At 42.3% G+C, this 13,477-nt stretch overlaps 1 protein-coding gene across 1 annotated transcript; it reads left to right on the forward strand.

Annotated features, from left to right (window-relative positions):
• The first annotated feature begins 1,717 nt into the window (after nucleotides 1-1,717).
• Nucleotides 1,718-3,119, forward strand: LOC134881651 (zinc finger protein 862-like). The gene is made up of 3 exons (XM_063909159.1): nucleotides 1,718-2,429; nucleotides 2,576-2,796; nucleotides 2,975-3,119. The coding sequence occupies exons 1-3, from the start codon at nucleotides 1,725-1,727 to the stop codon at nucleotides 3,117-3,119; spliced, it is 1,071 nt and encodes a 356-aa protein (XP_063765229.1). The 5' UTR covers nucleotides 1,718-1,724.
• Nucleotides 3,120-13,477: the final 10,358 nt, after the last annotated feature.

Genomic DNA, 13,477 nt, shown 5'->3' on the forward strand with positions numbered 1-13,477 from the left:
ATGGGAGAGAATCTCCCTTTAGCCTGAACTTTGGGATTTTAGCTTTTGCAGACCTATTACATGCACCAGGGTTCGAAATAACGACACGCCCGCAAGCCCGGGTCTAGTAACTTTCTTACCGGGCTAGTAACTCTATGCACTTGCCTGCCCGTGTGTCTGGCAATTTTACAGCCCCTTTGCACGGAGCGTCTATTACAAGCATTACGGCCGTCATCGCGAACCTATTTTTGCTATTGTAAACCTCTCTTGCACAACATAAGATTGGTCTTATTTCGCACACGCTGCATTCGTGTCTTAATAATTTGTTTATTTAAATGTTTTTGTCCCTTCTGATAACCCGTAGGGTTCATGCTGTGTGTTGCCCACGATAACATGTAATAAAGTTAGCGTTCAATCTTATAGGTAAGCTTATGTTCACCGTCATTTTACGGTGAACATAATCTTGGTTTTAGAAGTTAAGGTCACACAGGAGTATATTTGTAATGAGTTTGCCTGAATGCTAATCGTGTACACTGTTAAATGTTGGGTGATTTGTATAACTAGCACTTTTAAATCATTTGTAAAACATAAAAAATGGATGGAGATGTCAATGAGGAGATGTTAGATCTAGCAGTGACATACGGTGAGGTTCGTGGCTGGCGAGGCAGATACTTCCACTTTCAGTCAGATTTACGAGTAGGCCTATCTTAATCACTATAAAATCTGCCATTTTGACGAACAAGGTCATAAACGTCAAAGACATAACGTAGCCTCATAACGTAGCTCAGATCAACGGCAGAACAAGCATAACCCCGACTGGTGCGCTCTCGCACGTCCCCCTCATTGAGGCAGAGCTAGCTACTGTGTTTGCCTCCCTTCTGCGTTTTCACTGCAGTTGATCTAGTAATGGCCCTATTCACTTTTGATTTTATTTAAGGTTTGTCTTAGGGATTTCGCAGATTATTATACAAAAAAACTCCAAACTCCATACACCCACCATAATAATAATAATAGGCCTATAGAAAAAAAAATGACTATAACAAGTCAACAAGTTTAGTAGTCCAAGGGCTTGGCCCTATACCACATTTAGCTCTGCCTCCTCTGCCTCCCCTGACTGCAAGTCTGTGAGTAATAGTAGTAATATAATCAGAACTAGCATTAAATGTACTGTATAAAGAATGAATAAATACATGTTCACAATCAATCTTATAGATGCTGTGCAAGAGAGGTTGACAATAACAAAGCAAAATCATGCTCCGTCAGTGGTGTGGTCTCACGCCTAACCAACCACCTGAAAAGAAAAAGAAAATGGATTTAAAGGAAGTGAATAAGGCATACGATGCCACTAAAAGGAAACGAAGTGTAGTGCCTGCATGGAAAGCAGAATTTCCTTGGTTGATTGTGGACGAAAGTGAAACTTTATTCTGCCTGCCATGTCAAACTGTATACGGCCCCCATGCTGAAACCCGACAACAGAGGGATATCTTCAGAAAGCGAAGTCAAGGTTCCTTTGTCAAAGGGTGTCAAAACCTGAAGCATGACACTTTAGTCTGTCACCAACGATCTGACGGCCACAAGGAAGCCCAGGAGAAGTATGAGGCCAGGAATAAGAAGAAAGGTGAGAGCATAGCCGAGAAGACCATTGAGACTTTGAATACTAAAGTATTTCAGAAGCTCAAGATACTCTTCATAAATGCCCACGCCCTTGCCATGCACTGCAGACCAATTTCAAATGGATGTGTGAGATGGATGAGAAGAAGGGCCTGGATCTCGGCAGCACCTACAGAAATGAAAAGAGCTGTAAGGAGTTTTTGGTTGCTATAGCCGAAATCACCCGTCTAGCAATTGAAGACAAGGTAAAGAGTGCTAAGTTTATCACAATAATGTCCGACGGATCAACAGATGTCTCTGCCACTGAACAAGAGATTGTTTACTTGCACTTTGCAGTGGATGGCAAGACTCACTGCAATTTCCTTGGACTTGTACAGTGTGACAAACCAGATGCCAATGGCATCTATGATGCTATAATGCAAGCTGTAAAGCTCCCGGGGATCCCAAAGGAAGAAATGATGAAGAAGATTGTGGGATTTGCTGGCGATGGGGCGGCTGTCAACACCGGGAAAAAGGCTGGGGTGATCGCTCTCATGCGGGAAAGAATCAGTGGAGACATACTGATGGTGCAGTGCATGGCCCATAGGGTGGAATTGGCCTTCAAAGAAGCCATGAAACAAGCCTCTTTGTTCATCAAAGTCTATGTCCTCCTGGATGCTCTGTACAAGCTTTACAGGATCCCTAAACAGGCCGCTGGTTTGAAGGCAGCTTTCAGTACCACCAACATCTCCAAGATCTGGCCTGTCCGAGTTGGAGGAACGCGCTGGGTTAGCCATACCCACACAGCACTGCAAAACATGTTGCGTGGTTACCGTGCAATTGTTCTTCATCTCAGTCAAGTAAGACATTTGATAATAATAACATGTTATTAACAGCCCGATGAATTTTCTGTTGCATGAATGATATCATCTGATATCCACTGTGGCAACATATTGAAATACATTTTTGTAAATTGAAATTAAAAAAAATATTAAATGAATTGCAGGTTGCCACCACCAGGACAGCTAGTGGTATGCAAGCAAAGGCAAAAGGTCTCCTGAAAACGCTGCGCTCCAAAGATGCCATGACTTTTGCCCACTTCCTAAGTGACATTCTGGCCGTTCTCTCCAAACTGTCGAAGACGCTGCAGCAGAGAGAAGTTTGTACCTATCATGTACATGAAGCACTGAAGGCCACAATGACCAGCATCAACAAATTCAAGGACCGGTAATATAGATACATTGCTCATTAAATCATGAAGTCATTTCCTGCTCTAATTAGTTGTTTAACCACTTGCTTATTTACGTAAATGCTCTTTGCTATTGCTGGTTCTTTTGTAAATCACAACTGTTTTATGCCTTTATTTTTGGTGGTGATGGTTTTGGTGCTGGTTTCACTATTTCAGGGCAGGACCTGAGCAGCGGAAACTCCAGCAGGGAGACTGTAACTCCTTTGAAGGTCAGACCCTAACAGGGGTAGACCACTCTTCAGGCCAGATTGAGAAGGTCGTTGAGGCATGGGAGGTGAAGTCCTCAAAGCTACAAAAATAGCGGACATGCAGTCATGGCCTCAGGAGCATGAAGATGATTTTGGGGATGACTTCATTGGAGTGATTATCGACCACTACAGGGAGCACTTCGACAATGTTGGAGTAGATGTAAGTGCAATCGAAGCAGAGTGGACCTCCCTCAAACAAGCATTGTACGAAAACCAGGGGAACAAGATTCACTCCATGTCCTGGCCATCTGTGTTTGAGCTTTACAAGAGCACGTTTCCAAATATCCTGCATGTAATTGATCTGGTCTTATCACTCCCTGCCGCCACCTCTGAGTGTGAGAGAGGATTCTCTCAAATGAAGATTACCAAGTCCCAGTACAGGAATAGACTGAAGGCTACCACCATGACAATGCTCATGACAATTCAGCTGCACTCAGAACCTACAAAGGATTTTGATCCATCATCTGCCATTCACCAGTGGAATCAAAACCACAATCGCAGACCCAACTTCATGGAGGGAAGAAAGAAAGGCAGAATGGCAGCTTTGGAGGGAGCCAAACAAGTGCAGGAAGAGATTGATGGAGTTGACGGAGTGGATGGTGCTCAAATGGTTGCTGAAGCTGCTGGGGGTGCAGTAGTTGAAGCTGAAACCAAGGAGATAAACTCTGATGACTCAGACTGGTTTACAGACATGGAGGATAATGTAGATTCTGACGATGGTGAGATGGAAGATAGAGGTCTTGTTGGTGAGGATGAGGAATGATTGTGGTAGTCTGTTGTAGACCAATTACTACTGCTATTACAGCAAGTATTATGGTTTGTATTACCATTTTGCCTAAATGAACTGATGTTGATCGTTTGATCCACTGCTAATATTGTTCATGTCCCTTGTTCTCAGTCTGTTGTTCTACTTTAATAAATTATTGTTTGTAATCTGCTGTGTTTTTTCTTTGAAGAAAATGTAAAGCGCTGTCACTTATCCCAGCCTAAAGTATACTGATAATACAATCATGCCAAAAATAGCTGAAAACACAAATACAAAATAACAATAATGTCCAATTTTATCTTTTCTGAGCTGAAAGTCCGCCAAATCGCTTTTTTTATTATTATTATTATGAAAATTGTGGTGTATGATGTGAAAACGTGATGCGCGTGCCTACGACATACATTGATTTGCTTGGTCTAGTAACTTTACACCAGGGCTAGTAACTTTTGAAAGTTACTAGCCCTGTGGTCTAGCTCCTATTTTGGCCGAATTTCATACACTGCATGCACACAAACATAAATAACACACTACAGGAAAGGGAAACCCCCCAAAAGCATAATATGGCCCCTTTAAAGGGATTACCCAGGGTGAACTCGTATCCAGTGTTAAAAGAAAGAAACGTGTTGGCTATGTTTTACATCTGAAAGCAGTATGTGCCATGTTCTGAAAAAATAATTTCTCCTTTTTGAATTTTCTTACAAATGTTCATTTTTAGTTGCTTTGGAAGTTACATGAGGCTTTTCACTTAATGCTAAGCTGCTGAATCATTTTGCAAAGCTAATCATTGGAAAACATGAAATTAGCTTATTCCAGCCAGACAGACAGACAGACGATCCTTAGGGCGGGACTACATCTATATTGACAACTATATTTACATCATCCAAAGTCAGTGGGTTCCTTTAAATTGAGTTACTCTTTGAGATAAATCTCATTATACATTTTTTGGGGGGAAATGTGAATGCTGTAAAGGCAGCTTCATACACCTTCATAAGATCATCATTCTTTTTTTTAAAAACTCTTTATTGTTGTTTTTATTACTTATTTTTTAGCAGCTGAACACTGGCTGTGAGCCTCATCAAAACAAATATGGTCTCGGCATATGTCCTCAAAATCTCCTGCTGGTCAAATCCTGGTGTGAGGAGGACAGAAAAATAGACATCACGTCTGTATGTTATGAGAGCGAGATCATAATGCTCCGCAGGTGGAATGCTGTCTTAATTTATTCACTGGAGGGGGTATAAGAGAGCCAGGAATATACATTCCCCCCTGCCTCACAGCGCTATAACACACTTATCACATCCAACTGTGGGGTGTTATTGTAAGCTTTAGGGGTGGTGACGGATGGATTTGGCTCAGTTAGTCCTTAGATTTTTTGCTTTATGATCCATAATGTAGAGGCGCTGGCAGCACTGGCTGCAGGACACAGATTGCTTTGATTTGGAGGAAAAAAATCCAAAGCCTTTGCACAATTTAAGGGCATACATATTTATTCTATTTTTTATAAATGATTTATTATTTGTAGTTTGAAGGGTTAAGGTTAGATGGAACCATCAAAAAACTAGAGCGTGTGCTGTCACCCAGTACATGAAGAGTGTTCAGGAACAAAAGTGGTCCCAGCGTTAGTTCTTACTCATACGTCAGAGAAACAGACTATAACCGTTTTTAAGATTGAGTTGCTCTCGTAAGGTCGAGAGCTTCTTCTGCTAACAGCTGAGAAATCTCCCTCCCTCTGTCTTGTCGTTGGTCATCCAAAGCCCTGCAAAGGAACCCACAAAAGGAAGACAGACTGCTGGCAAAGAGTATCAGCTAAAGAGAGAAAATGGCGCTCACAGTTTAGCTTTTGCTTACAGCTGAAGCTAGCGTTGTGGGGTAATGTTAGCAACTCAGCTAAGAGATAGTTTCTATATTTTGGTGTTTAACAGCAGGCAAACTATTAGCAAAATTTCCTCTAGGTATATTCCAAGGCTGACCCAGAATTTAGCATCGCAAAGGAATCCCTCGTCAAAGAGCAATACCAAGATACTAACCCGTTTGGTTCAGCAGGATGATCCCCACACATACTGCTTAAAGGCAGTTTTGTGTCGGACATTTTGTACTCTCTTGTAGTCACATGACGAATAGAAGCTTCTGACATTCATGAGTGGGGTAATAACTGAAATATTTTATCTTGGAGAACAAAACATGAGAAACTAGGGAACCAGAAGAGGTAAAATGCTGTTATTTCCCGGGTTTTAAGACTTGTTTCTGCAGCACTCTATTTTTCAGATATTCTTGTCCAATGTTGTTACTACCCTCAAATCCCTTTATGTCCACTAAAAGGGTCTTACAGTCCCACACTATTGTAAGAAGACAGTTATCGGGTCACACCCACAACATTGATGAACGATAATTTTACTGGTTATTTTATGAAGTGCTTGGACATGCTCCTGCTTGTAGTGCGGTGTAGTGATCTCACCAGCTCAGACCCAGCCTGAAGACTACATCGCGTAACAGATGACGCCTCCATATCGGATTACAGGAATCCACGCACAAGAGAAGCCCCTGGCCCACAGCGCCGACACGCCGGGGTGTGACGTGATTGTTTGTGTCAACTGTAGTCACACCCGTCCATTCCAACACTCACCGGAGTCTGATAGCAGCTCTCAGCTCGGCTCTGATGGCACTTTCTCGTCTCCAGTAACACACTGGGCCCTCCGCTGGTGTACTAACAGTCTCTTAAGTGGAAGTGAAAGTGTTCGTCAACTGGGTTTTTCAATGCGAGGGTCTGGCATGTGCTTTAGAACAAGATCTTGAAACCTGTTCCCCAGCTTTATACACAAAGCCTCAGCTCTTTGTGCTCCTTTAGGATATTACAGTTAGAAATGAAAAGCTCGCCAAAAATGTGCAAGACTTTTTTTTATTGTAACATGCATCTTAAATACAGGTCTGATTCGCATTTAAGAGTCTGATAGAAAACACAATTTTTTTCCGTCGAAAACAGAGAGTTGTGAAGTGAGTAAAATCAGAATCACAATACCTTTATTCGTCCCACAGAGGGGACATTCTGTGTGTGTGTGTGTGTGTGTGTGTGTGTGTGTGTGTGTGTGTGTGTGTGTGTGTGTGTGTGTGTGTGTGTGTGTGTGTGTGTGTGTGTGTGTGTATACAGTATGTATTGCACAACAGGGGTGTTATAGTCTTAGTTGTTGTGTGTGGGGGGGTGGGGGTGCACCCTCTATTCCGACATGCCCCTATTACGACACAATTTTAGTACCACCATTCCGACAGTCTACCCAGGTGCGTCGGGGCACCGTCTTTCTTTCATTTTTGTTTGTGTGTCTTTTTAACAAATACTTTTTTTTAACATATTCAGTTTATTTTGTATAATATAATATAGCCTATTGTTGTAATGGATGCACTGACTGGTTGGCACTCAATTTGGTTGTTCGCCCTGCATCCGATCTGCAAGGGAGACGCTCAAAGAAAGTTAAAGCTATGCAAGCCATCGAGGCTGCTCCCAATTCTGCGGAGCTGTAGACCGTAGCTGATGGGATGACGATGGAGAGACTTGGAGGAGCAGTGGCGGTGGATTCGGGAGGGCTATCAGAAGCGCCCATGAGGGAGGAGGGGGGCCCTGCGTGGACAGTGTCAACTACCGCTCCGAATGCTTCCACTAAAGTGGAGCTATGCAGTCCCAACGCACCACGTCAGAATGTTTGAAATAAAGTAAAGTGCCACTACTCCGACAATGGAAAATATTTTGTCGGAGTAGTGGCACGTTTTTAAAAAAATGGAAATGCCACTACTCCGAAAATTAGACGTCAATAGAAGTATGTCGGAATAGAAGCATGTAACTGGGGGTGTGTAGAGCTGCTGTTTCTGTTATGTTATGGCTGATTATGATTTATTCTAAGAAAAGTTTTTAGGTTAGCCTCTCAATGTGCTCGCTGTGTGCCACAGCTCCACAATCAGGGTCGTAATTTTCTAAAAAGCATGATCTGTAGCTTCTTATTGTTGTTAACAGTAAATGTAAAGACTTTTGAACTCCCTGCTTCTTAAACAATCAGAGTCATAGTAAGATTGTACTTTTGTGTATGGGTTAGGTTTAACCAGAGGAGTTCCATGTTAATGCACTGCAGAGAGGGCGGGGCTTATCTCCACATAGAGAATTACCGTATTTTCCGGACTATAGGGCGCACTGGATTATAAGGCGCACTGTCAATGAATGGTCTATTTTCGAAATGTTTTCATATATAAGGCGCACCGGACTATAAGGCGCATTAAGCGAAATGTTGTTACCTCCAGCGTTGTTATGCTCTATAGTGAAGAGCAGCTGGGTATGTGACACTCTGAGAAAAGAGGAGGGGGAAACAGCGGAGCTGGAGTAATCCTTTTTTATTGTCTTCGCCGACAACGCAGCCAACCTGGCAACAACTTCACTTTCCCAAAACTACTTCTTCCGCACACACAAGCCCACCCCGCATGTCGCTCTCCTACACACTCCTTTTCTACATGCCGTAAAACGGATACATATTATATAATTATTAATTATATAACAGAAACAAAACAGTCAAGATAAGTCAGTAATAAGTTCAGTTATAACACGTAAAATACTTATCATTGATTCATTAATGTTGAATTCCCTCCCAGCTGCTCTATTCCCATGTTCTACTGCGTGACTGATAGCCTCGAGTTTGAAGTCCGCGTCGTAAGCGTGTCTCTTGACCGGTGCAATTTGGTGCATCTCCGCGACGCTCCTGACTACGGTAGCCGTAATGCAGCAAGCGGTGCGGATTTGTAGTTTACCAAAGTCTTACTAAAACATTTTGACAGAGCGCCGTGAGAGCTGTGTACCACACAAAATCACTTCGAGGTCAGTAAGCACAACCAGAATTACCGTAATCCATATATAAAGCGCACTGGATTATAAGACGCACTGTTGTTTTTTGAGAAAATGTAAGGCTTTTAAGTGCGCCTTATAGTCCGGAAAATACGGTAGATACCAGAAACATTTCATCACCCATGGTCAGTGTTAAGTTTTACTTTGTGATGCGCCCTTACTCCATGTATTATGGTACGTAATATGTGACGTCACCACACGGCGCACGTAAGTTCTGTCTGTTCAATCACCTGTGATGATCCGTGCGTGGGACACGAGGGATGTAGTTGAAACTACAGTGTTGATATTCCTAAAATAAATATGCCTGGATGAAGGCTAAAGAGAGAAGGAATGACTCTGCTTAATCTCCACTAACGTGAGTGAAGGAAGACTGTGCCTCCATGCTCAACAGGTTATGGGCCCAGGGAAAGTTGGATATAAGATAGTTTTTTCGGAAGAAGTTTAACGCGAAGTATTACACGGAACTTCTACAAACTATATGGACCAACATGGAGTTAAGTGAAGAAGTGTCGGAAGAAGTTTAACGCAACGTATAACGCGAAAGCTAACGAGCTAGCTTAAACAGAGTATAGCAAGGCAAGCTAATCGGCCACGCTTGTAAAATGGCAAGCCGAGCAACGGGAGTTTCGGCGCCACAGCTCGTGTTCGATGAATCCGAAGATAAGTATGACCTTTGGGAAACAAGATTCCTAGACTGCCTACATATCCTGAAATTAAAGGAAACTATTTTACATGAACCCACCGACAATACACCGGAGCTACTAGCTGAAGATAGAAAGAAGAATGCTGATTGCTATGCTGAGTTAATAAGACTGATAGATGATAAAAGCCTATCACTGATCAGACATGATGCCGCTGAAGATGGCAGGAAGGCTCTAAGAATTCTGAAAGAACATTATTCTGGATAAAGCAAGCCACGAAAATAAATCTATATACATCGTTGACCAAGCTACACGTGGCAGAAAACGAGAGTGTTACGGACTACCTAATAAGGGCGGAGAACATCATTACGGCCCTGAGAGATGCAGGTGAGACCATGAGCGATGGACTGACTATAGCCATGATATTAGGTGGATTACCAGACTCTTTTAAGCCATTAGCTGTTCATGTAACGCAAAACGAAGATAACGTTACATTCATCGACTTTAAAAGGAGACTACGTGTATGAAGAGGCGGAGAAAATGAAAACGACAGAAACTACAGATAATGTGATGAAGACTAATACTAGTCAAGGCCGAGGTCCCACCAAAATGCCTGCTAGCAGAACAGAGGATGCTAACGACATGTTACAAGTGTGGAATGAGAGGGCACAAGGCAAGAAAATGTTACAGAAAAGTGTGGTCTGGTTACTGTAAAAATAATACACACCACGAGTCACTGTGCAAGAAAAAGGGGGGACAAGATGGCGTCAGAAAAGTGTCAGAGCAACAAAACAGTGACCACCTCTTCAAGGCAAAGCACACAAAGCATGAGTTACCACCTGACAATGTAAAGATGAAAGGCATCATGGTAGATGCAGGAGCAACATCCCACATTGTGAACGATATCCAAAAGTTTGACCGTTTTGATGACTCATTCCAGTCCGAGACCCATTCAGTGGAGTTGGCTGATGGGACCAAATGCAACGGAATAGCACAACGGAGAGGAACAGCAATTGTATATCTACTAGACGACACCGGACGGCAGCACAGAGCACAGCTACGGGATACACTGTACATACCTTCATACCCACATGACATCTTTTCAGTGGCAAGAGCAACAAACGGAGGAGCGACGATCACTTTCGAGAAAGGAGACAGTCGCATGATTACCAAGGACGGTAGCAGGTTTGACATCCACGAGAATGGAAATCTGTATTACTTGCCAACTGTTATGGAAAATATTGACAAATGTAAAGGGTGTCATGACATGCAAACTTGGCATGACATTTTGGGACATTGCAATTATGAAGATGTACAAAAGTTACAAGGTGTGGTGAAAGGCATGGAAATAAGGGGAAGTACAGTTAAACCTACTCAGTTATGTGAAGTGTGTACAAAAGGAAAATTCACACAGACAAGAAATAGGGAACCAGATAGAAAGTCTGAGAAACCCTTAGAACTAGTCCATACTGACGTCTGCACCTTATTCACCCCACCAAAACGGAACAGCAGAGAGAAGTTGGCGAACTCTCTATGATATGAGTCGATGCTTACTGATAGAAAGCGAGTTACCAGGCAAACTATGGAACTACGCTATGCAGACAGCAGCTTATGTGAGAAACAGGTGCTACAGCAGGCGAACAAAGAAAACGCCATACGAGCTTTTCACAGGAAAAGAACCAAACGTATCCAAGTTGCAGAAATTTGGATCGACATGTTTTGCTTACAAGCAAGAAAAGGGAAAGCTAGACTCTAGATGCGAGCAAGGTGTTTTCATTGGCTACGATAAAAACAGCCCAGCTTATCTAATGTATTACCCAGACGAAGAGAGAATCCAAAAGCACAGGTTGGTGAAATTCACAACCATGATGGCAAAAGAGAAACAAACAAATGAATCACACATAGAATATGGTGATGGGGATATACACCCCACGGTCAATGACAAAGATGTAAATGTTGTTGATGAAAATGTGGAGAATGTATCAGGCCAGACATGTGAACCTGAGACTTTACCTGAAAAGACTGAACGCACACAGCAGGGTAAAGCCACAGAGACTGTGACCAAAAGATACCCACAGAGAAACAAAAAGAGACCAGCTCATCTGCAGGATTTTGAGACTGAGGATACAAATGATAAAATACAGACATGCACAGATTTTTGCTACAGAGCAGTCTGTGGCATTCCCCAAACTTACCATGTGTCCACAAACTCAAGAGAGTGGAAGGATGCCATGGACGAGGAGATGCGCTCTCTGGAGGAGAATGAGACCTTCAACCTCACCCATTTGCCACCAGGTAAACAGGCAGTGGGGGGAAAATGGGTCTACGCACTCAAAAGCAACATCAATGGATCAGACAAACACAAAGCAAGATTTGTAGCAAAAGGCTACAGTCAAAAACAGGGAACTGACTACGACGAGACATTTTCACCCACAGCTGATATGACAAGTATCAGAGTGGTCATGCAAAAAGCAGCACAGGAGGGCCTAATCTTACACCAGATGGACGTTAAGACAGCCTATTTGCATGCACCATTTGACTGTGAAATCTATATGGAGCAACCGGAAGGCTATGAGAAAAAGCCAAAAACAGGTGAAAAACTTGTATGTAAGTTACAGAAGTCTCTTTATGGACTCAAGCAGTCAGGAAGAAACTGCAATGCTATGTTACATACATGTCTAAGTGAGAACGATTTCATACAGAACCCTGCTGATCACTGTGTATATACAAGAGAGAAACATAACGAAAAAGTAATCTTGATAGTGTGGGTCGACGATCTGATCTTAGCAGCAAGTAATGAAAATGTACTGGAACGAGTAAAGAGTATGTTGACTGAAAAGTTCAAAATGAAAGACTTGGGAAAGATGAAACATTTCCTAGGGATAGATTTTTGCCAAACAGAAGGTGAAGTTAAAATGACTCAGAAGAAATACATAGGCAAAATACTAGATCGATTTGAAATGCAGGATTGCAAGCCCAGAGAGACCCCATGTGAGTCAAAACTTGACTACACAGAAAATGCTGAAAAAATGAAAGAGCCAAGAAAGTACAGAGAGGCAGGTGGGAGTTTAATTTACCTGTCCACGTGCACTAGACCAGATTTAAGTTTTGTGGTCAGCAGATTTTCTCAGCACTTTGCTGAACCTACAGAGGAACACTGGAGCACAGTTAAACATGTGTTCAGATATCTCAAAGGCACAGCAGAACAGGAGTTATGCTTCAAGAGAAATGACACAGAGGTACTAGGTCAAAAATAGTGGAAAAGTAACTCTAAAGTACTGCCATACTGAGCAAATGATTGCTGATGTGATGACCAAGCCAGCTACCAAGCTAAAGCTAAAGAGGTTTGCTCAGAATATGTTTGGCACTTAAAAGTGCAGAGTGTGTTATGTGTTGTTAAGGTAAAACAGAAGCCTTATTTTGTATTGTTTTCAAGTAACCCATTGTGTAAAGGGCGAGTGGGGGTGTTAAGTTTTACTTTGTGATGCGCCCTTACTCCATATATTATGGTACGTAATATGTGACGTCACCACACGGCGCACCTAAGTTCTGTCTGTTCAATCACCTGTGATGATCCGTGCGTGAGACACGAGGGATGTAGTTGAAATTCCTAAAATAAATATGCCTGGATGAAGGCTAAAGAGAGAAGGAATGACTCTTTGCTTAATCTCCACTAACGTGAGTGAAGGAAGACTGCGCCTCCATGCTCAACAGTCAGAAAAAAGTTTGTTGCTCCATGTGCGTGTTGTGAAAGTCCCAAATACAGTGGGGCAAAAAAGTATTTAGTCAGCCACCAATTGTGCAAGTTCTCCCATTTAAAAAGATGAGAGAGGCCTGTAATTTTTATCATAGGTACACTTCAACTATGAGAGACAGAATGAGAAAAAAAATCCAGGAAATCACATTGTAGGATTTTTAATGAATTAATTGGTAAATTCCTCTGTAAAATAAGTATTTGGTCACCTACAAACAAGCAAGATTTCTGGCTCTCACAGACCTGTAACTTCTTCTTTAAGAGGCTCCTCTGTCCTCCACTCGTTACCTGTATTAATGGCACCTTTTTGAACTTGTTATCAGTATAAAAGACACCTGTCCACAACCTCAAACAGTCATACTCCAAACTCCACT

This window comes from Eleginops maclovinus, chromosome 19 (genome assembly GCF_036324505.1).
Source record: "Eleginops maclovinus isolate JMC-PN-2008 ecotype Puerto Natales chromosome 19, JC_Emac_rtc_rv5, whole genome shotgun sequence".
NCBI lineage: Eukaryota > Metazoa > Chordata > Actinopteri > Perciformes > Eleginopidae > Eleginops > Eleginops maclovinus.